Raw genomic sequence first — 23,313 nt, 5'->3', positions numbered from 1 at the left:
TTCATAAATCCATGCTGACTTGGACCGATCCTGTCACTGCTTTCCAAATGCGCTGCTATTACAGCTTTAATAATTGATTCCAGCATTTTCCCCATCACTGATGTCAGGCTAACCGGTCTATAATTCCCTGTTTTCTCTCTCCCTCCTTTTTTAAAAAGTGGGGTTACATTAGCTACCCTCCAATCCATAGGAACTGATCCAGAGTCGATAGACTGTTGGAAAATGATCACCAATGCATCTACTATTTCTAGGGCCACTTCCTTAAGTACTCTGGGATGCAGACTATCAGGTCCTGGGGATTTATCGGCCTTAGTCCCTTCAATTTCCCCAACACCATTTCCTGACTAATAAGGATTTCCCTCAGTTCCCCGTTCTCGCTAGACCCTCGGTCCCCTAGTATTTTCGGGAGGTTATTCGTGTCTTCCTTAGTGAAAACAGAACCAAAGTATTTGTTCAATTGGTCTGCCATTTCTTTGTTCCCCATTATGAATTCACCTGATTCTGACAGCAAGAGACCTACATTAGTCTCCACTAGAGGGCACAATCTTAGAATGAGGGGCCACCCATTTAAAACTGAGATGAGGAGAAATTTCTTCTCTCAGAGGGTTGTAAATCTGTGGAATTCTCAGAGAGCTGTGGAAGCTGGGACATTGAATAAATTTAAGACAGAAATAGAGTGTTTCTTAACCGATAAGGGAATAAGGGGTTATGGGGAGCAGGCAGGGAAGTGGACCTGAGTCCATGATCGGATCAGCCAGGATCGTATTAAATGGCGGAGCAGGCTCGCGGGGCAGTATGGCCTACTTCTGCTCCTATTTCTTATGTTCTTATAAGGTCAGAAGTGGGGAATGTTCGCTGATGATTGCACTGTGTTCAGTTTCATTCGCAACTCCTCAGATAATGAAGCAGTCCATGCCCCCATGCAGCAAGACATGGACTACATTCAGGCTTGGGCTGATAAGTGGCAAATAACATTCGCGTCACACAAGTACCAGGCAATGACTACCTCCAACAATCGAGAGTCTAACAACCGCCCCTTGACATTCAACGGCATTACCATCGCCGAAACCCCATCAACAACATCCTGGGAGTCACCATTGATCAGAAATTTAGCCGAACCAGCCACATAAATAATGTGGTCACAAGTGCAGGTCATAGGCTAGGTATTCTGCAGCGAGTGTCTCACCTCCTGATTTCCCAAAGCCTTTCCACCATCGACAAGGCACAAGTTAGGAATGTGATGGATTACTCTCCGCTTGCCTGGATGAGTGCAACTCCAACAAAACTCAAGATCAACACCATCCAAGACAAAGCAGTCTGCCTGATTGGCATCCCATCCGCCACCTTGAACATTCACTCCCTCCACCATGGCTGCAATGTGTACCATCTACAAGATGCACTGCAGCAATTCGTCAAGTCTTCCCCGACAGCATCTCGCAAAGCCACAACCTCTACCACCTAGATAGACAAGAGCAGCAGGCACATGGGAACACCATCACTTCCAAGTTCCCCTCCAAGTCACACACATAGAAACATAGAAAATAGGTGCAGGAGTAGGCCATTCGGCCCTTCTAGCCTGCACCGCCATTCAATGAGTTCATGGCTGAACATTCAACTTCAGTACCCCATTCCTGCTTTCTCGCCATACCCCTTGATCCCCTAGTAGTAAGGACCTCATCTAACTCCTTTTTGAATATATTTAGTGAATTGGCCTCAACAACTTTCTGTGGTAGAGAATTCCACAGGTTCACCACTCTCTGGGTGAAGAAGTTCCTCCGCATCTCGGTCCTAAATGGCTTACCCCTTATCCTTAGACTGTGACCTCTGGTTCTGGACTTCCCCAACATTGGGAACATTCTTCCTGCATCTAACCTGTCTAACCCCGTCAGAATTTTAAATGTTTCTATGAGGTCCCCTCTCATTCTTCTGAACTCCAGTGAATACAAGCCCAGTTGATCCAGTCTTTCTTGATAGGTCAGTCCCGCCATCCCGGGAATCAGTCTGGTGAACCTTCGCTGCACTCCCTCAATAGCAAGAATGTCCTTCCTCAGGTTAGGAGACCAAAACTGTACACAATACTCCAGATGTGGCCCCACCAATGCCCTGTACAACTGTAGCAACACCTCCCTGCCCCTGTACTCAAATCCCCTTGCTATGAAGGCCAACATGCCATTTGATTTCTTAACCGCCTGCTGCACCTGCATGCCAACCTTCAATGACTGATGTACCATGACACCCAGGTCTCTTTGCACCTCCCCTTTTCCTAATCTGTCACCATTCAGATAATAGTCTGTCTCTCTGTTTTTACCACCAAAGTGGATAACCTCACATTTATCCACATTATACTTCATCTGCCATGCATTTGCCCACTCACCTAACCTATCCAAGTCGCTCTGCAGCCTCACAGCATCCTCCTCGCAGCTCACACTGCCACCCAACTTAGTGTCATCCGCAAATTTGGAGATACTACATTTAATCCCCTCATCTAAATCATTAATGTACAGTGTAAACAGCTGGGGCCCCAGCACAGAACCTTGCGGTACCCCACTAGTCACTGCCTGCCATTCTGAAAAGTACCCATTTACTCCTACTCTTTGCTTCCTGTCTGACAACCAGTTCTCAATCCATGTCAGTACACTACCCCCAATCCCATGTGCTCTAACTTTGCACATTAATCTCTTGTGTGGGACCTTGTCGAACGCCTTCTGAAAGTCCAAATATACCACACAACCCGGACTTGGAAATATATCGTCATTCCTTCATCGTCGTTGGGTCAAAATCCTAGAAATCCTTCCCGAACAGCACTAGGGGAGTACCTTCACCGTCACCACCTTCTCAAAGGCAATTAGGGATGGGCAATAAATGCTGGCCTTGCCTGCGATGCCCACATCCAATGAACACATTTTTTTTTTTTTAAATACAATGCAATTATTTTTACATTGCTCAAGCAAAAATCGAATATAAATGAGAAGGGCCAACTAGCCTTATGTGCTGTAAACGTCACTGGTTCTATTTACCACAGGAGACATTTTTCATAGGAAAATCTGAATTATAAGGAGAAAAAAATCTAGCTATTTGATTGTCAAGCACAGCCAGGTATTTTTTAGCACTTAATGGGGCTAAAATTCCGGCCTCATGAAGTGCGAACGGACCTGGCGAGGCCTCGCAAAAAACGATTTTCGGGGCTCGATGCACATGTGCTGAAAACCAGCTTTTACGCCTCTGCATCCCCGCAGGAAGGACATTCGCACGGATGAGATTGGGCTATTTGCCCAACTCATGCCCAGCGAATGACCTTCAAACTTAACGCCTGGTGAAAGCAGGTGCATAGCCTACTTTTACCAATGTAAGAGAATTAAAACATATAAAAATGAAATTTAAAAACACACTTTTATGTTAAAAATCCTGTCCATTAAAGTAAGTTTATTTTAAACCGTATTAAAACACATTAGCCCTGAAATTCCGGTCGGAGGCTCTGACCTGAAATATTTCTACTCAAGTACCTGGTGGTCCGGGAGGAGCCTACGATTCCGGTGGGGAGGCCTTCTCTTCCCGCGCTGCGAAGCGCATTCCCGTACTCTTGGTTCCCACACAGAAGGTGCAGTCACGTATGACTGCTCAGACAATCAGGTACTGTATTCCATAGCTTTCTCATTGATAGCAATGAGAACTCCGTATCTATGAGTTCTCATTGCTATTAATGAGAAAAAAATAAACACAATAAACACCTAATAAAAAATAAAAAACACACCTCTCACATAATTAAAATTAATTGAAATTTATAATAAATATCTGAGAGAATTTTTTTTTCCAAGTTTTTAAAAAGTTTTTTTAATTATGGTTAAAAATAAATGTAATGTAGTGGGCAGGATTTTAAAAAATAATGTGCAGGGAGTCGGGAGGTGGAGTGGCAGTGTTGGTGAGGCCTACAAGAGGCCCATCATCGGAGAGGAGGCCCAGCAGGGAGTCGGGAGAAGGAGCAGCAGCGCGGTGAGGCCTACAAGAGGCTCAATGTCGGAGAGGAAGCCCAGCAGTGAGTCGGGAGGAGGAGCGGCAGCATGGTGAGGCCTACAAGAGGCCAGCTGGTGCAGCTGCAGCAGGGAGGCAAAAAAGTAGAAAGAAATCGAAAGATGACATCACAGCCAAGGGGGTAAGTGATTGGCTGGTGATTGGTAAGTAGTTTTTCTTTTTCTTTTTCTTTTCCGTATCAGTAAGTAACCTTTAGCATTGTTGTTGCCAATTTAAGTTTATCTAAGGGTTAAGTCATGGCAGGACAGCTCGGACACGTGTTTTGCTCCACCTGTACTATGTGGGAAGTCAGGGACGCTTCCGGTGTCCCTGACGACTACGTGTGCGGGAAGTGTATCCGCCTGCAGCTCCTGACGGACCGCATTGTGGCGCTGGAGCTGCGGGTGGATTCACTCTGGAGCATGCACGATGCTGAGAATAACGTGAATAGCACGTTTAGTGAGTTGGTCTTACCGCAGGTAAAGGGTACACAGCCAGATAGGGAATGGATGACCAACAGGAAGAGCAGTGCAAGGAAGGTAGTGCAGGGGTCCCCTGCGGTCATCCCCCTGCAAAACAGATACACTGCTTTGGGTACTGTTGAGGGGGATGACTCATCAGAGGAGGGCAGCAGCAGCCAAGTTCATGGCACCATGAGTGGCTCTGCTGCACAGGAGGGCAGGAAAAAGAGTGGGAGAGCTATAGAGATAGGGGATTCAATTGTAAGGGGAATCGATAGACGTTTCTGCAACCGAAACTCCAGGGTGGTATGTTGCCTCCCTAGTGCAAGGATCAAGGATGTCTCGGAGCAGATGCAGGGCATTCTGAAAAGGGAGGGTGAACAGCCAGTTGTCGTGGTGCATATAGGTACCAACTATATAGGTAAAAAACAGGATGAGGTCCTACAAGACGAATTTAGGGAGCTAGGAGCTAAATTAAAAAGTAGGACCTCAAAAGTAGTAATCTCAGGATTGCTACCAGTATCACGTGCTAGTCAGAGTAGGAATCGCAGGATAGCTCAGATGAATACGTGGCTTGAGGAGTGGTCCAAAAGGGAGGGATTCAAATTCCTGGGACATTGGAACCGGTTCTGGGGGAAGTAGGACCAGTACAAACCGGACGGTCTGCACCTGGGCAGGACCGGAACCAATGTCCTAAGGAGAGTGTTTGCTAGTGCTGTTGGGGAGGAGTTAAACTAATATGGCAAGGGGATGGGAACCTATGCAGGGAGACAGAGGGAAGTAGAATGAGGGCAGAAGCAAAAGACAGAAAGAAGAAAAGTAAAAGTGGAGGGCAGAGAAACCTAAGGCAAAAAGCAAAAATGGCTGCATTACTCCAAAATTCTAAAGGGGCAAAGTGTGTTAGAAAGACAAGCCTGAAGGCTCTGTGCCTCAACGCGAGGAGTATTCGGAATAAGGTGGACGAATTAACTGCGCAGAAAGCAGTTAACGGGTATGATGTAATTGGCATCACGGAGACATGGCTCCAGGGTGACCAAGGCTAGGAACTCAACATCCAGGGGTATTCAACATTTAGGAAGGACAGACAGAAAGGAAAAGGAGGAGGGTTGGCATTGCTGGTTAAAGAGGAAATTAATGCAATAGTAAGGAGGGACATTAGCTTGGATGATGTGGAATCGGTCTGGGTGGAGCTACGGAATACCAAGGGGTAGAAAACGCTCGTGGGAGTTTTGTACAGACCACCAAACAGTAGTAGTAAGGTTGGGGACAGCATCAAACAAGAAATTAGGGATGCATGCAATAAGGGTACAGCAGTTGTCATGGATGACTTTAATCTACATATTGATTGGGCTAACCAAACTGGTAGCAATGCAGTGGAGGAGGATTTCCTGGAGTGTATAAGGGATGGTTTTCTTGACCAATATGTCGAGGAACCAACTAGGGAGCTGGCCATCCTAGACTGGGTGATGTGTAATGAGAAAGGACTAATTAGCAATCTTGTTGTGCGAGGCCCCTTGAGGAAGAGTGACCATAACATGGTAGAATTCTTTATTAAGATGGAGAGTGACACAGTTAATTCATAAACTAGGGTCCTGAACTTAAGGAAAGGTAACTTCGATGGTTTGAGGCGTGAATTGGTTAGAATAGGCTGGCAAATGATACTTAAAGGGTTGACCGTGGGTAGGAAAGGGCAAACATTTAAAGATCACATGGATGAACTTCAGCAATTGTACATTCCTGTCTGAGTAAAAATAAAACGGGGAAGATGGCTCAACCATTGCTAACAAGGGAAATTAAGGATAGTGTTAAATCCAAGGAAGAGGCATATAAATTGGCCAGAAAAAGCAACAAACCTGAGGACTGGGAGAAATTTAGAATTCAGCAGAGGAGGACAAAGGGTTTAATTAAGAGGGGGAAAATAGAGTACGAGAAGAAGCTGGCCGGATCATAAAAACTGAATTCAAAAGCTTCTATAGATATGTGAAGAGAAAAAGATTAGTGAAGACAAACGTAGGTCCCTTGCAGTCGGATTCAGGTGAATTTATAATGGGGAACAAAGAAATGGCAGACCAATTCAACAAATACTTTGGTTCTGTCTTCACGAAGGAACACACAAATAACCTTCCTGAAGTACTAGGGGTCCGAGAGTCTCGTGAGAAGGAGGAACTGAAGGATATCCTTATTAGGCAGGAAATTGTGTTCGGGAAATTGATGGGATTGAAGGCCGATAAATCCCCAGGGCCTGATAGTCTGCATCCCAGAGTACGTAAGGAAGTGGCCCTAGAAATAATGGATGCATTGGTGATCATTTTCCAACAGTTTATCAACTCTGGATCAGTTCCTATGGACTGGAGGGTAGCTAATGTAACACCACTTTTTAAAAAGGGAGGGAGAGAGAAAGCGGGTAATTATAGACCTGTTAGCCTGACATCAGTAGTGGGGAAAATATTGGAATCAATTATTAAGGATGAAATAGCAGCGCATTTGGAAAGCAGTGGCAGGATCGGTCCAAGTCAGCAGGGATTTATGAAAGGGAAATCATGCTTGACGAATCTTCTGGAATTTTTTTGAGGATGTAACTACCAGAGTGGACAAGGGAGAACCAGTGGATGTGGTGTATTTGGACTTTCAAAAGGCTTTTGACAAGGTCTCGCACAAGAGATTGGTGTGCAAAATCAAAGCACGTGGTATTGGGGGTAATGTACTGACATGGATAGAGAACTGGTTGGCAGACAGGAAGCAGAGAGTTGGGATCAACGGGTTCTTTTCAGAATGGCAGGCAGTGACTAGTGGAGTGCCGCAGGGCTCAGTGCTGAGACCCCAGCTCTTTACAATATACATCAATGATTTGGATGAAGGAATTGAGTGTAATATCTCCAAGTTTGCAGGTGACACTAAACTGGGTTGCGGTGTGAACTGTGAGGGGGACGCTAGGAGGCTGCAGGATGACTTGGACAGGTTAGGTGAGTGGGCAAATGCATGGCAGATGCAGTATAATGTGGATAAATGTGAGGTTATCCACTTTGGGGGCAAAAACGCGAAGACAGAATCTTATCTGAATGGCGGCAGATTAGGAAAAGGGGAGATGCAACGAGATCTGAGTGTCATGGTTCATCAGTCATTGAAAGTTGGCATACAGGTACAGCAGGCGGTGAAGAAGGCAAATGGTATGCTCGGGGATTTGAGTATAGGAGCAGGGAGGTCTTACTGCAGTTGTACAGGGCCTTGGTGAGGCCTCACCTGGAATATTGTGTTCAGTTTTGGTCTCCTAATCTGAGGAAGGACGTTCTTGCTATTGAGGGAGTGCAGCGAAGGTTCACCAGCCTGATCCCCAGGATGGCAGGACTGACATATGAAGAGAGACTGGATCAACTGGGCCTTTATACATTGGAGTTTAGAAGGATGAGAGGGGATCTCATAGAAACATATAAGATTCTGACTGGACAGGACAGGTTAGATGTGGATAGAATGTTCCCGATGTTGGGGAAGTCCAGAACCAGGGGACACAGTCTTAGGATAAGGGGTAGGCCATTTAGGACTGAGATGAGGAGAAACTTCTTCACTCAGAGAGTTGTTAGCCTGTGGAATTCCCTGCCGCAGAGAGTTGTTGATGACAGTTCATTGGATATATATTCAAGAGGGAGTTAAATATGGCCCTTCCTGCTAAGGGGATCAAGGGGTATGGAGAGAAAGCAGGAAAGGGGTACTGAGGGAGTGATCAGCCATGATCTTATTGAATGATGGCGCAGGCTCGAAGGGCCGAATGGCCTACTCCTGCACCTATTTTCTAAGTTTCTACGTTTTTTTTACTTTAATTATATTTTTGTATGTTTTTAAACTCTTACGCTTGTAAAAGTAGGCTATGCGTCTGCTTTTATCAGGCGCAAGAATTTTGAGGACATTTACTGGGCAAGATATGGGTAAATACCGCAATCTTCCTCATGCAAATGTCCTCACTCCCGAGATGTGGAGGATCTGTCAAGCTCCAGCTAGAAACTGCGTACAGACCTGGGCAGGCCGGAATTTCAGGGCCAATAATTTTAAAACATTTCAAAAAATGTGTGTTTTCTAAAGCATTTAATTAACTTTAATTTCAATTCATTTTAAATATATGAGGTGTTTTATTTATTTATGTTGTGTTTCTTGTTCTAAGGGTTTATTCTCATTGATAATCATGGGAACTCTTAAAAACATAGTTCCCATGATTATCAATGAGAATACTGCAGAGCGATTGGTGGTCCAGGCCCACGTGACTCCAGTTTTTCGCACATAAGGGTAAGTCCTCTCCCCGTACGCTACGCATCGAATGAAGGTCTCCGACTGTAATCGAAGATGCCTCCGGGACCACCAGGTACTTTCGCAAAAATATTTCGGGTCGTAGGCGTTCATCCGAAGAAAGCCTCCGACCGGAATTTTAGCCCCATGAATATTACTTTTTATTAAACTCAAGGATATTACTATACAATTAAATTGGACTGAAGACGTGTTCTTCAAAACTATATATATAGCAAATGTTATCCTACTTCAGTTGCAGATCAACTCCAAATTACTTAATATGCTTCACATACTTACTTCAAGCTAAGAATACTTGTGAAGTTGAAGTCATCATACACCGATAGCATGTAAATTTCATCCATTATTACATGCAATTTGTGTCTATAAATGAGCAAAAATAAGCAAGTTAGAGGCCATTCAGAAGTTAAATTACCACTCCTATATATTTTAATTAGTTGAATTCGCAAGGGTCAGGAACTGAACCTTTTTCTCTAACCCTAAATATCCCTCTGCTCCAGTATCCTGAATGAAAGCACAAGTATTTGACTTACCCATTTTAAGGATCCACTTGGGGTCTTCCTGCTCTCATTTTCACAGACACTCACACGCATGCATGCACATGCATACACACACACGCATACACACACACACACCCCTAATGTTAACGCATGGTCAGTATTCAAAGTTACTAAAAATAGTTTTGCACATTTTGGATAGGTCTTGTCAGTTTATATTTTAGATACCTTTCTATTTTTCCAAAGCAGCATTCAAGTATTTTTATGCGTCAATGCAGAATGCTAATCATAATATATTTCTACTGATTTACTTTACTTGGATGTATAGGCCTACAATGAAATTTTTTTTTTAATTCGGTCTTGTGAATTGTTAATTTTGCCCCTCTCCTCCCAAAGACAATTTTGTATACATCTACTATAGGATCTTAAGTACTTATTAAAATTATAAAGAGAAAATCTCCACTTCTCAGGGGTCTTTTACAAAGGATCATAACTTAAATCCATTTAAGGGTTGTTTCCCCATGTGTTGATTTTTTTTTAAAAAGACAGAATATTTGTATTTAAACGGTGAGAAATGACATCATCATGGGAACTGGTTTAGATGAGCTATTGATCCTAACATGGCATTAATATATACAATTGAAATTACACACAACTTCATTAGTGAAGTACTGTATCAATAGTATTTTGGCTCTCTCTCACACATCAATGTTCCCTGAATGAGGTGATCACCACCATTTTAAAAGCAAATTAAAAACAAAAGTTCTGATCTCTTTTTATAATTTTTTATATAAAAAATGTATTGATCTCAAGATGCCTCTAAAAAAAATTAAGATTTGGTTAAAAATAATTGGCCTAAACAAGTCAAAAAAATAAAAAACATACACTAGCACACTTTTTGTTTGAGTGTGAGCATGCTCTATCCTGCCATTTTCTAATTTCTTGCACCAACTGCAGCCAAAAACCTAGCCATGGAACCTGCACCCAGGCCTCCAATGCCATGCTAAAGTGCCACTAGGAGCTGTTCAAGAATAGCCAAAATGCTGTTACACACATGTTTTTTTCTACAGATTAATGGAAACCTGGCTATGCTCTGAAAGGCTTTAGTAATCACCCACTTTATACATCTTTTCATACAGCACGTATTATTTAAAACTACTGCAAAGTACAAGTAAATTTCTGTGGGATATGAAGTGTTTTCAATTCCCCCCTCCCCCATGAAGTAGCACAACACAGCTCTAATCCTATCCACATAAAACACTTGGTATGCTAGAAGGCAGATGATATCAGTCTAGTACTGTAATAACTTCCATATCGTGCCTTTGTTTTACACGACCAACCTCCATACTCCCACCCTCATACTAATCACCAACCCAAAGATCAGATAGTGACCTGCTCCCAGGCCTCTATCTATACTATGCCTGAGTCAGTTGCTGGTTGTGCAAGATGACTCATCCTTGAATTCTCCCTTCCTGCTGGCATGTATCCAAACTTCAGCTGAGAACAGAAGCTCCAAGTGAGAAGAAAATGTGTGGTGCGAAACTGCATCTATAATACAGCAAGTTGAAACACCAACACACTATGCCACTGAGTCACTCTGATCTTAACTTTTAATGAACATTTAAGATACAAGCATATTCTACAGCAGAATTGCTGCTTAAATAGTTTGTTGATTCGCGAGACATACCACAAAATCCTTTCATTCATACTTCAAGAGATTAAATTTGGATAATTAAACTTTAGTTTTAAGCATTTTAAATTGTAGCCGCCTGTCCATAATTTTTTTAAGTCCACATGCAAATACAGTTTGGTCAGTGCTGCAGGGTGATTACCAAAGTTAATTTCGTATTGAAATTTCCAATATGAAAACATTGCAGCCCAAACAGTGTTGGGACTCAAACCTGTGTGCAAAGTCTAGACAGTCTTTCAGTAACTGTTCAGGGTAAATGTCCCCTAACGGATTGTGAGGGTTGATCAGGATTAAAGCTCTGACTCTGATGCCCTGAAAAAAGAAAAACTGATAGTCGAAGACGCTGAGGATGTGAGAAAGGGATGGCGAGTCTTCTTAGTCGCCACCCCTTGATAAGCAAACAATCACCAATAAAAATTATGATCTGTACATGAATATCTGCAACCATGCTACAAATACTTAAGATACTTCAGAAAGATATACAGTGCCCCAGCTAATTAAAACAGGTATGTGTAGCACTTCTAAAACAAAAATAAATCCTTCCTTATCAATTAGGTCCCAGCAAATAAATGCTTTGTAAACCTAGCGCTTTCATATTTAAAGACTTCCCTTCTAGATTGTTTCCTCTAAAATCCCCAAAATCTGTCGTGGAAAATAATAAAACTAGCTAGGGCACTGATTATACAAGTTAAATTACATGAAATAAATCACTTATGCAAGATTAGAATTAGTGGCTATATCATACAAACAGGCTGCAAAAATGTTGTTTCCAATTTCTTAAGTGACCCAATCCATGTGCTAACTAATATGCTCTAAAACTGAACAAAAATAGAAATAAAATCTGCAAGGCAATAGTTGGAATGCTATAATTAGCATCAGAAAACCTGAGCTGGGGAGGGAATTAAACAGTCTGGATTCCTGCTCCTTACTGCTATCCAATGGCTCAAGCTGGAACGTGCATTTGTGGACATTAGGTATAGGTAGGATTGCATTTAGTTGTGGCTGCTCCATGCATGCTCGAATAACTGACTGTCTAGGTTCACAAGTGATACATGGCCATTCTGGTGAAATATCAGGGAGGCTGCTGTTGCCTGTAGAAAATTGGCCCAGCAAGGATCAGCACTTTCAGGAGAGAAGGGAAAAGTGGAAAACAAACCCAAATTCCAGCATTTTGTACAATGGGCTACAGATTGGATAACTTTCCTACTTTGACACAAATATTAATATCAATGGGGGTGATATTGCATATTGCCCACTAGGGGGCAGTAACCTTGGCAAGGCGAGACTTCCTGCACCCTGCACGGAGGTCCCACCCCGCAACTTAAATTCGGGTTACCGCCTCCGAGAGACAGTTCACTTCCTCTCAGGGGAGGATCTGGGGTGCTAACTTCGGGAATGTCATAGCGCTACGCGGCATCTCCGCAAACCATGCACATTTCTCCCTCCATATATTTTAGATTGGACTGGTTCAATACCATTTAGAACTTGCCTAAGATTCGCTAGAATCAAATCTAACTACCATAAATATGGCTTTTATCAGACTTTAGCAAAACTCATCAGTAAGATAAAATTTAGAATTTGGGGGGCTCAACCTTCAAAAACGACATTAATGCATTGTAGAAAGCTCAGAAGAGCGACAAAAGCAATTCCACCACTTATGAGCTATTAAGACATTCACAGAACTGAACTTGGACCCATTGGAAAAAGACGGAGAAGGATGTGATTCCGGTTTTTAAAATATAGTAGGCACACAAAGTGGATGAAAATAGGTTAATGAATTTACAGTGCAACTGCAGAACTAGAAATATAATCTCAAATGAGACTAGTTAAATTTATCTTCCTTCCCCTCCATCCAACTACAAAATAGTGCATATGAGAGGTGATTCCATGATCCCATGCTCCCTTGCAGGAAGTATGGATTGGAAAACCGGTGTTACAATGTTAGTGTTATCTGTGACCTGCACTCCCTGCAAGTGTGGTTTCACACAGTGTGCAGGATCAACACTATTTAGAATATACTCCCAAAAAGAGCAGTAAACTTGTACTAATAAAGATCAAGACTAAAGGAAGATGATCAATGGGATATCATTGTTTCTGAACTGCTGGGACCAGGGAAATATCATCTATGAAATGCAATTGGCCAAGTCTGAAGAATGTTAATCGATATTCTGGAGTTTTACACCCATCATAAGGTATTGCTTAAGATTCCACGTAGAGTTTAGGTCATCAAGTCACAGGAAGGAAATAAAAGGGAGCAGTGTAGTAAAACCAGGATGATGCCTAGTCTTGAGAATTTAAGTTACAAAGAAAGGTTAAGGAAGTTGGGCTTAATTGTATTGGAAAATTGGGGAATTTCAATGTGATCTCATTACTTTACCCAAGTATGAATGGGGTTGATACAAACTGTTCACACTGATCAAGATTTCAAACACTAATTTGAAAGTTAGGGTTAAATAGGAAATTTAGGCAAAGTAATAGACTTAAGAAATGGGTTGCAAGAGAAAATCAGTAAAGCAAACACTACAAATTGACTTAAAATGCAATGATCTAGGTTTCTTATGTATGGTTTATTGGGCTGATGTTTTTTCCTATTCCTGTAATTTCTTATATTCCAATGCTAATACTCAAGTAAATTATGCCAGAACGACATATGCACTGCCAATGTAGGCCCCAGCTACTCAATTTTTCCACTTATGAAACTGGAAACAAGATCATTTCTGGCCAAAAGAACTTAAGGTAGCTCAAAATATTCAGCAGTCATCTAAATCTAACCAACTCAAACCAATAAGAAATGCCAGTGGCAAAATTTCAAAACCAGACATGATCTGGGAGAGTATTTAATTCTGTTTTCAATTTTTCAAATAGACACCAAAATAACCTCTTGCTATCTTTAAAAAAAAAGTTCAAATAAGTAAAACTGAACAAACTACGCTGTAAAAAAAGGCAAGAAAAATGTATTTTGATGAATTTTGCATACATCACGGTATGTGAGTTTAGTACTGGGGAATGGAGCAATTTCCATATCAGGTATTTCCAGGTCAGGTATAGCAGAGTTAGAGACAGAGTAAAGCTCCCTTGCCTCTTCCCTACAATGTCCTGCAGTCCCAACCTCAGGGTGGCATCCTTTAATACAGCAGAATGATTATTTCCATTTCTCACACCAACCATCATGTAGACTGAGTGAGATACTTATTTAGTGGTGGTTTTGTATTGTGGAGCCACGTCCACTGGGAACTGGACTGAGATGCCCAAATTAATTTTGTGTAGAACCTTTACAGACAGCAAACTTTCTGCCCATCATTCTGGGCTAAATACAAGGTAAAACCTTCAACAATTTGTATTGCACAAATGATTAAACATTGTACCAATTGTTCAGTCTGTCAGGGCCAAAATAAAACATTTCTATTGAGCATTGCAGCAAAACCTGAGATGATAATCTAACCTCAACTGCGTTTTGATCATTATTTTCCCCCTCTCTTTTAAAAAAAAAATGCTGCAACAACAAATCCTAAGTATCAAGAAAAAGACCATTAAAAGGGTAAAAAAAAGTACCCACAGCAGCACTTATCACATTTTCATAACCAATGCAAGCGCAATTCAGACAATTGCACTGTTGATAATATTCCCTCCTAAAGAGAAACGCTCCCCCACCTCCACCCCACCCCCAAGAAAAATCTATTTTTTTTAAAAACAAGAATACTCAATGTGTTTGTACTAGGATTACATTTATCAAAAGCAATTATTCTAACAGAGCACTACATTAGAATTTTTCTTTTTAAGAGAAACATTGTTTTGCTTCATAAAAAGTCATTAAGTACAAGAGATTGAAGCTTAAAATAAATCAAAAGCAACCATTCGAGACTTAATCCTATGCTTTCAAAATGGTTTTAAAATTCAATTCTTCTAAAGGATCAAGGAATTTCCTTAGCTGACTGCTACAATCTGAATTTGTTGTTCCTTCGTGGAAATCAGTATCATGCCCTACTGTATATTATGGAGTAATTTTGGAGTGCTGCAACTAATCACTCCTTCTCTCCTGAAAACAGTGACTCAAGCTAAGATACAAGTCTATGGTACCATCACCTAAGTGGCCATTCTTTGTCTGAGAATAGCAGGTCATCTACCATAGTTGCTGTTGCAATATCTGAGGTAGACTTTAAAACAAAATACAAAAAGGAAATAAATATTGAAAAAATTACTTAAAAAGACATTAACAAAAATTTTCTTGAAGGGCACCTTTGACTCATACTCCTTTGAAAAATTAGTAGCTTGTTATTGGGGTTTTCATTTATTGTATCACTTTTCATCATAATGTAATTCTTTAAATAAGGTAAATGGTGTTAAAAGATTAATCATACAGCCACAAATGAAGGAAAAAGTTACATTAGAGCGTTAATAAACAGAAATACCCAAAGCTCACCTTTTATTAGATCTTAATGCACTAACAAATTGCTTTTGATTTAATTTAAACTTATACTTGAAAGGATGTAACTATATTTTGTTAAAGTATACACACTCACACCAAACACTTTTTTGACAGGGACACTTAAAAGGTAGTGGAGAAGCTGATTATCAGTGCTCAGTCCTTTTTTTTTCCTAACAGCTTTGTTGAAAATGAGATTCCATTTTACAGCTAACTAGCTCAAAGTTTATAGAATAAAAAAAAAACTTATTTCAGTAGTTTGTAAAATGAACTATACAGAACACATACAGAAAAGCCTGCATGTCAAATGAATATCCCCACCCAGAGATAAACATAGGACAAAAATAAATTCTAAATATTAACATCCATTCATCAAAAATTAGTTCAGTTCAAATCTTAGCTTCTATATTTTTGATACTGAATGCCAGCTAATATTTGGCCTGAACAAAGCAGTTCCTTACTGCGGTTATTTAAAAAAAAAACACAATTGAGACTGTACTGTGAAATTTGTACCTCCGCTGCAGAATTTTACTTCAAAAGGTCATGCTCTCTTTTGGAAGAAAGTCTTTGTAAGCAACAATTTACAACAGCAACAATTGCATACATGTAAAACAAAGTAAGTTACACTGACCTTACAAAATAAAATGAACAGAAGTCTTCATAAATTAATATAGCATACCATTCATATATGGTTTTAAAAACTCTACAGAAAGCACTGAAACATTTTCTCCTGCCAACTGTAGTAGCTTGGCTATATACAACATATGCAGTTTTAAACACCAATAAAACCAGATGCAATGTGCAGAAAACAGAAATATGGTGCACATCCCGTACCAACAAACAGCACCATGGAAAAAATGGAATGTAGGTTCACACCTGCATCACCAGATAAAGCAAGGAACTTTCTCTGGGCAGGAAGGTGACTAAATCTAAACAACTTCATGTCAAGTGGCCATTTATGAAAAGTATTGATAAATGCCTAAGAGGTTGGCATTCCTCGTTTATGGTAAGTGGTGCCTAAAGAAGAGAGAAATAAATATTTGCTATTTTCTACTTCCAGCCCAACATTTGTTTCAAATTCTAAATGTATTTGTGGGTTCAGATGGAAATAATAGTAAAGATAAGAAAAAGAAGGGATGAGAGCAAAGGTCAGAGTACAAAAAAAGATAAAGATATTATAAATACTCAGGGAACAAAAAAAGTTGTAGAAAGTAATAATAAAATACCTGACGAGAATAAAGGAGGAGTAATGAAAATTAAAAGCATATTCAATTGCCTGCACTCCACTATACAGAGCATCAGCAATAAAACGGGGCAATTGGAGGCAGTAATTAGAAGTGGGGAAATAGATGAATTGGGATAATGGCAATGTGGCTGCAGAGAAGATAAGATTGGAAGTTAAATATTGAAGGCTATAATGTATTTAGAGTAAGTTTAGGAATGGATCGGTCACACTATTTGGGGTATACGACAGACAACCAAATAGTGGAATGAAAGTGGAGGTAAAAATATGAAGGCAAATCCATGAAATGACTAATACAGAATCACAATCATGGGGAATTTCAACTACCCCCAAATAAACTGGCAAGAAGTGGTGCAAGAGGAGATGAAAATCAAGGTTTTACAGTGTGTAAAAGATTCCTTTGTGACCTAATATACAAGAAGCCCAACAAGGAAGGAAGCACAGCTAAACATAGTAATGGGAAATTAACTGGACCCGCGTTTCCGCCCTCTGGAAAAACGGCGCACCTTGATTTACTGGAAGAAAAAGGGCGCAGAAAAATTACCTTGTGATTCTCCGGTCTCCTCAGGACGTCTTCATGCTCGGCGTGGCGCAACACACAGGGTCGGGGCGGAGCCAGGTCCCGGCGCTGAAAATAGTGCCGGGACTTTTGCACATGTGCGCATGTGCAGTAGCTCCAGGCCCCCGAGGCTGCGTGGGAGGGGACCGACCCTAACCCTGGCCGAATGGGCTAACCGGACGAAGATCGTGACTCGGACCTCCCTCCCGTTCAGCTCCCTCCCCCCTGCCCCCCTGCCCACTCTCATTTCTCCCTCCACCCCTCTTCTCCCCCTCACCCTCCCGTCAGCTGCGGGGTCCGCCCGCCCGGCATCCCGCTGGGGGCGGGCCCCGCCCAAAGTGTCGTCGGCGGCGGCAGCCTGACCCGGCACGTTCAGCCTCAGCAGCCCAATCCAGCCATTCAGCCTCTCCCCCCTCCTCTCCCCTCCCTCCCTCCTCTCTCCCCCGTCCTTCTCTCCCTCTCTCCCCCCTCCCCTCCCCCCCTCACCATCAGAAACACAGAGACACTGACAGAGAGAGACACTAGGGGAGGGCCCCGTCCCAGTAGGCTGTTCGAGGGCTCCCGGTGCTGCAGTCGGTGTGTAGAAATAATTTTTTATTGATTGATTTTTTATTATTTTTTTTATATTTTATTTTTTAATTTTTTTGATTGATTTATTGGTTGATTTATTGATTTATTTATCATTTATTATTGATGATGGCTCTTTATTTGTAAAAGTGATGTGTTTAATGATTGTAAACTTCCCTCCCCCCCCACCTCTCGTTCCCTACGCCTGATTTATAAGTGTAGGCAAGGTTTTTCTGAGCGTTCAAAAATCTACACTTACTCCATTCTAAGTTAATTTGGAGTAAGTTTTCGCTGCCTAAACTTGCAAAACAGGCGTAAGTGGCTGGACACACCCCCTTTTGAAAAAAAACACCTGTTCTAAAATGAAACTATTCTAACTGACTAGAACTGGAGCAAACTAAATGCTGAGAATTGCAATTTCTAAGATGCTCCATTCTAAACTAGTAGCTCCAAAAAAATAGGAGCAACTCAGGTCGAAACTTGAGCCCATAGGAACAGGAGTACGCCATTAAGCCCCTCGAGCCTGTTCCACCATTTAATGAGATCATGGCTGATCTGCCACCTAACTCCATATACCCTCCTTTGCCCCATATCCTTTAATACCTTTGGTTAACAAAAAGCTATCAATCTCAGATTTAAAATTAACAATTGATCTAGCATCAATTGCCGTTTGCGGCAGAGAGTTCCAAACTTCTACCACCATTTTTGTGTAAAAGTGTTTCCTTAATTTCATTCCTGAATGATCTGACTCTAATTTTTAGACTATGCCCCCTCGTCCTTGACTCCTCAACCAGCAGAAATAGTTTCTCTCTATCTACCCTATCTGTTCCCCTTAATATCATTAAATTTTTGATTAAGTCACCCCATAACCTTCTAAATTTTAGGGAATACAACCCTAGTTTGTGTAATTTCCCCTTGTAACTTAACCCCTGGAGTCTGGGTCTCATTCCGGTAAACCTACGCTGCACTCCCTCCATGGCCAGTATATCCTTCCTTAGGTGTGGTGCTCAGAATTGCTCACAGTACTCCAAGTGTGGTCTAACCAAGGCTTTGTATAGCTATAGCATAACTTCTACGCCCTTGTATTCTAGTCTAGCTTTTTAGATTCTTTTTTTATTATTTTCTGTACCTGTAGCTAAGAGAAAGAAGCACAGGAAAAGATCCAAAAAGTAGTGCTCATAATACAAATAAGGTTTAAGATATATGATTTAGAGGAATATAGATAATACAAAGAACAAAGTAATAGATTAAGAGAAAATCAAAACAACTGAGGGAATGAGGATGCAGCTAAGGGAGGTAAACTGGAGAAAAATATTGGAAAAGGTAGAACAGACAGCAATATTTAAACGCAAGATTGATAAGCGTTCAGGAGAAATATATTCCACTAAAAAAAACTAGCCAAGAATGAGGTGCCCTGGATAAATAAAGAGGTGAGGATAAAATTGAAACTGAAGGAAAAGTACACAAACAATAAAAGGAAAGGATGACAAAAGGGAATATGATGAACTTAGGAAAGATGTTTCCAAGCACAAAACATCTGGTTTTGTCATGTTACATACTTACTACACAAAATTGAAGAAGCAATCATTTTCACTTCTTACCATGGCCTATAAGAAGCATGGTCAATTATATATTTAATTAGTTCATGAAATGTCGTTTCTCTATAATGAATTTTTAAAAATATGCCTTTTGTGTGTGTGGTATTTAGACGATTCACAGAAAATGTAAAGGTGTTAATTTAACATGTATGCAATAATAATTTTACAGATTTAAAGCTTTCAGCCCTACTTCAATGCCAATTGTGCTCATACCAGCAATGCTTGTATGGCAATTAGTTGAACGATATAACCCAACTCCTGAAGATCATACCATACTACTTTATTGTGCACCTGTAACCATGAAGCATTACTGGCATAAAAACACAATTGGAGCTAAAACATTTCAAAGCATACCTGCTCCTTTGCTTTCTGCATAGCTGCTTCAAGTTTTTTCACTGTCAGCTGAAAGGGAAAACTTTCACCTTCTGACATCTAGAAATAAATATTTAAACAAACATTAAAAAAAAATCTTAGTGCATCCACCACAATTTTAAGTTAAAAAAACAGCATTCACATACCTTACTATCCAAAGGTACATGCACAGCTTGCACTTCTCCATATAGCCACATATCTGGGTTCACACCACCAAAATATGGAGTTGGAATCAGGTAGCCATCTTTAAAAAAAAAAATTACTGGAATAAAAAAAAAACAAGCTAAACAAAATTAAAAAAAATAATGACTGCACTTACCTCCAGGGTCAAATAAAACTGTGGAAAGTGCAGCAAAGATGGAACAACATCCATTCATGACCACAATCTAAAAAAGGCAGAGAAATGAAGTCAAAACCAGTGGTTAAAAAAAAGCTAGGGCTGACAAAGTACCTTTGATTTTATGTATATTATTTTGTTTAAATATTATTCCTTCATAGCCCCCTTATCAACACAGAACTTCTAGACTACAGGGCATGACTATGTGAACAATATTTCTTCACAATCATGTATACTTAGCAGTTGAAGCAAGTTTAGAAGGAAACATATAGCTTAGGCATCCAGTAACTCGGCTGAGAAGTGGCAAAATATCCGACACAAAGACAAATTCAAATAAAGCCCTGGGCTTCAAATTCATGGCCCTCTGCCTCTTTACATTGACATTCAATTTAACAGGTGCAAACAATTTATACACCCCAACAGTAAAAATAAGAAAAGGACAATTTTAATTTTATTAAATGCAATAACTAATACATTTATTATTTTGCCATGTACCTCTGCCATACTAGTCATGGAACAAAATCTACCAGACAATAGATTGGATTTCACCAGTACTGATACCAGGAATCAACAGTACAATGTTTTTGCCCTGACCATTACTGAAATAGCAGAATGTTTTATTTTAGTAACCTCTAATATTGGGGAGCTACCACCGGGTATGGAAAAACATATTGAGAGTAGTTTCTACTGGTATATAGAACAACAACTAGCTACAAGCTAGTCTTATCCATAAATTCCATGGCTTTCTTTCAACTAATAAATAGCACTGGAAGTTTGTCATATCAGGAGAATAATCATTCAGGAAAAAAAACATGAACCAGTGGTAAGTGAAAAGAATTGCAATATATGAAGTCTTTTTTTTTCTTTCTTGTGAACAAAATTATGTTAAGCAATTGCAGTCACATCTTTATTTCTTTGGGGTGGTCATAACTTCTGTATTTTGGTTGCACAGTGCATCAGAAATGGGCAGGAGCAACATAGGACTAACTCGCCATCAACCCTCAGGAAACATGCTCTGTATTTCTGGACTGATATTGGGATTAAAACTGTAGCTTCTTAATACAGATTTGTCAGCTAGCATATTTGACCATAACATGTTAGAGGTTAAAAAGTCAATAATATGAAGAAAATACCAAGTCCCAGCCCCAAGTGATTTCATTCTCTTCCTTATGTCACTGAAATGTCATCTTATACAGTGTTTTGTTACAAGACAGACTTCAGTCAAGCGTAATCACCCATTCCCAACCTAAAAGGGTAATTAAATATGAAAGGCAAAACCAAGTACTGGTATTGCTTACATGATCCGGATTCAATGCTTTTGGAGCTCCAGCATACTCCGTGAGAAATTTGGCAATTTCTTCTCTGAAACTGAAACACACAGTTGATATAGAAAATAACACAATTTCTGTTCACCATCATTATAACATACATTTACTCAACCTAGTGAGAAAAACAGGATTTTTTTTCTAACACAGCTGAAATTACTTGCCAGTTCTAAATACCATGTATCTTACAGTTTGAATACTGAAATCGTAATAAACTGAATCTAAACAGTATGTTAGCTGAAATGTTGCTGATGTTCAAATATCTGGAATGGGGAAAATCTCAAGTATGTAACAACAACAACTACTTGTATTTATATAGCACCTTTAACATAGTAAAACATCCCAAGGTGCTTCACAGGAGTGTTACAAAACAACAAAAACTCACAATGAGCCACTTAAGAAGAAATTACAGCAGATGACCAAAAACTTGGTCAAAGAGGTAGGTTTTAAGGAGTGTCTTAAAGGAGGAAAGAGAGGTAGAGAAGTGAAGACGTTTAGGCAGGGAGTTCAAGAGTCTGGGGCCCAGGCAGCTGAGGTACAGCCACCGAAGGATGAGAAATTTGATATCGAGGCATTGCTTAACGGGGTGCCAATGTAACTCTGTAAGCACAGAGGTGATGGGACTTAGTGCGAGTTAGGACACGAGCTGCCGTGTTTGGATGACATCAAATTTACGTAGGATAGAATGTGGGAGGCCAGCCAGCAGTGCAGGGAGTAGTCAAGTCTAGAGGTAACAATGGCATAGATGAGAGTTTCAGCAGCAGATTAGCTGAGGCAGGGGTGGAGACGGGCAATGTTACGGAGGTGGAAATAGGCGGTTTTAGTTATGTTGCGGCTATGTGGCCGGGAGCTCATTTCAGAGTCTAATATGACAGTATCTCACATAGCTCATAGTCTACCAAGGAGGTATCCATCATAGTTATATCCATCATAGCTCTCAATTCTTGCAAGCAAACATATAGATTTATTACTGGGTTTCCATTTCAACGAAATCTTTGGGCTAGAATTTCCACTCCATTTCCGCCGGTTTTCTCGGCGGTACTGCTCATTTTCCTATTTGGAAAAGTAGGCAGACAAAAAGCAGCAAACTACAGACCAGTTAGACTAACATCTGTCGTTGGGAAAATGCTGGAGTCCATTATTAAGGAAGCAGTAGTGGGACATTTGGAAAAGCATGATTCAATCAAGCAGAGTCAGCATAGTTTTATGAAAGGGAAATCATGTTTGACAAATTTTTTGGAATTCTTTGAGGATGTAACGAGCAAGGTGGATAAGATGGTATTAGTGGATGTGGTGTATTTGGATTTCCAGAAAGCATTGGATAAGGTGCCAGGTGCATGGTGAGGCCTATAAAGGCCCAGCGGCTGTGAGAGGCGGCGGCAGATCGGAGGCGGGAGCTCAAGGTGCATGGTGAGGCCTATAACGGCGAGCTTGTGCAGCTCCAGCCGGGAGAAAAAGCAAAAAAGTAGAAAGGAATCAAAAGGTGATGTCACAGCCAAACGGGTAAGTGATTGGCTGGTGATTGGTGAGTAGCTTTTCTTTTTCTTTTTTATATCAGTAAGTAACCTGTTAACATTGTTGTCGCCAAATTAAGTGTATCTAAGGGTTAAGTCATGGCAGGAGAGCTCGGTCACGTGATATGCTCCTCCTATTGTACCATGTGGGAACTCAGGGACAGTTCTGGTGTCCCTGACGACTACGTGTGCGGGAAGTGTATCTGCCTCCAGCTCCTGACGGTCCGCGTTGCGGAATTGGAGCCGAGGGTGGATTTACTCTGGAGCATCCACGATGCTGAGAATGACGTGAGTAGCACGTGTAGCGAGTTGGTCGTACCGCAGGTGAAGGATCCACAGCCAGCTAGGGAATGGAAGACCAGCAGGAAGAGCAGTGCAAGAAAGGTAGTGCAGGGGTCCCCTGCGGTCATCCCCCTGCAAAACAGA

General features: G+C 40.9%; 1 protein-coding gene across 1 annotated transcript in view; it reads right to left on the bottom strand.

The window, feature by feature from the left end:
* LOC139264386 (1-aminocyclopropane-1-carboxylate synthase-like protein 1) overlaps positions 1-23,313 on the bottom strand; it is an 83,323-nt gene that overhangs the window by 31,679 nt on the left and 28,331 nt on the right. The window contains exons 4-9 of the mRNA XM_070880755.1: positions 21,347-21,416; positions 20,031-20,097; positions 19,858-19,955; positions 19,694-19,771; positions 11,161-11,261; positions 9,042-9,125 (exon numbers count right to left, since the gene is read on the bottom strand). Coding sequence (XP_070736856.1) covers positions 9,042-9,125; positions 11,161-11,261; positions 19,694-19,771; positions 19,858-19,955; positions 20,031-20,097; positions 21,347-21,416 — 498 coding nt within the window. The remainder of the gene's footprint in view (positions 1-9,041; positions 9,126-11,160; positions 11,262-19,693; positions 19,772-19,857; positions 19,956-20,030; positions 20,098-21,346; positions 21,417-23,313) is intronic.

The sequence above is a fragment of the Pristiophorus japonicus genome, chromosome 5, assembly GCF_044704955.1.
Source record: "Pristiophorus japonicus isolate sPriJap1 chromosome 5, sPriJap1.hap1, whole genome shotgun sequence".
Lineage (NCBI taxonomy): Eukaryota > Metazoa > Chordata > Chondrichthyes > Pristiophoridae > Pristiophorus > Pristiophorus japonicus.
The sequence above is the reverse complement of the archived record's forward strand: the minus strand, read 5'-3'. Positions and strand labels throughout refer to the sequence as shown.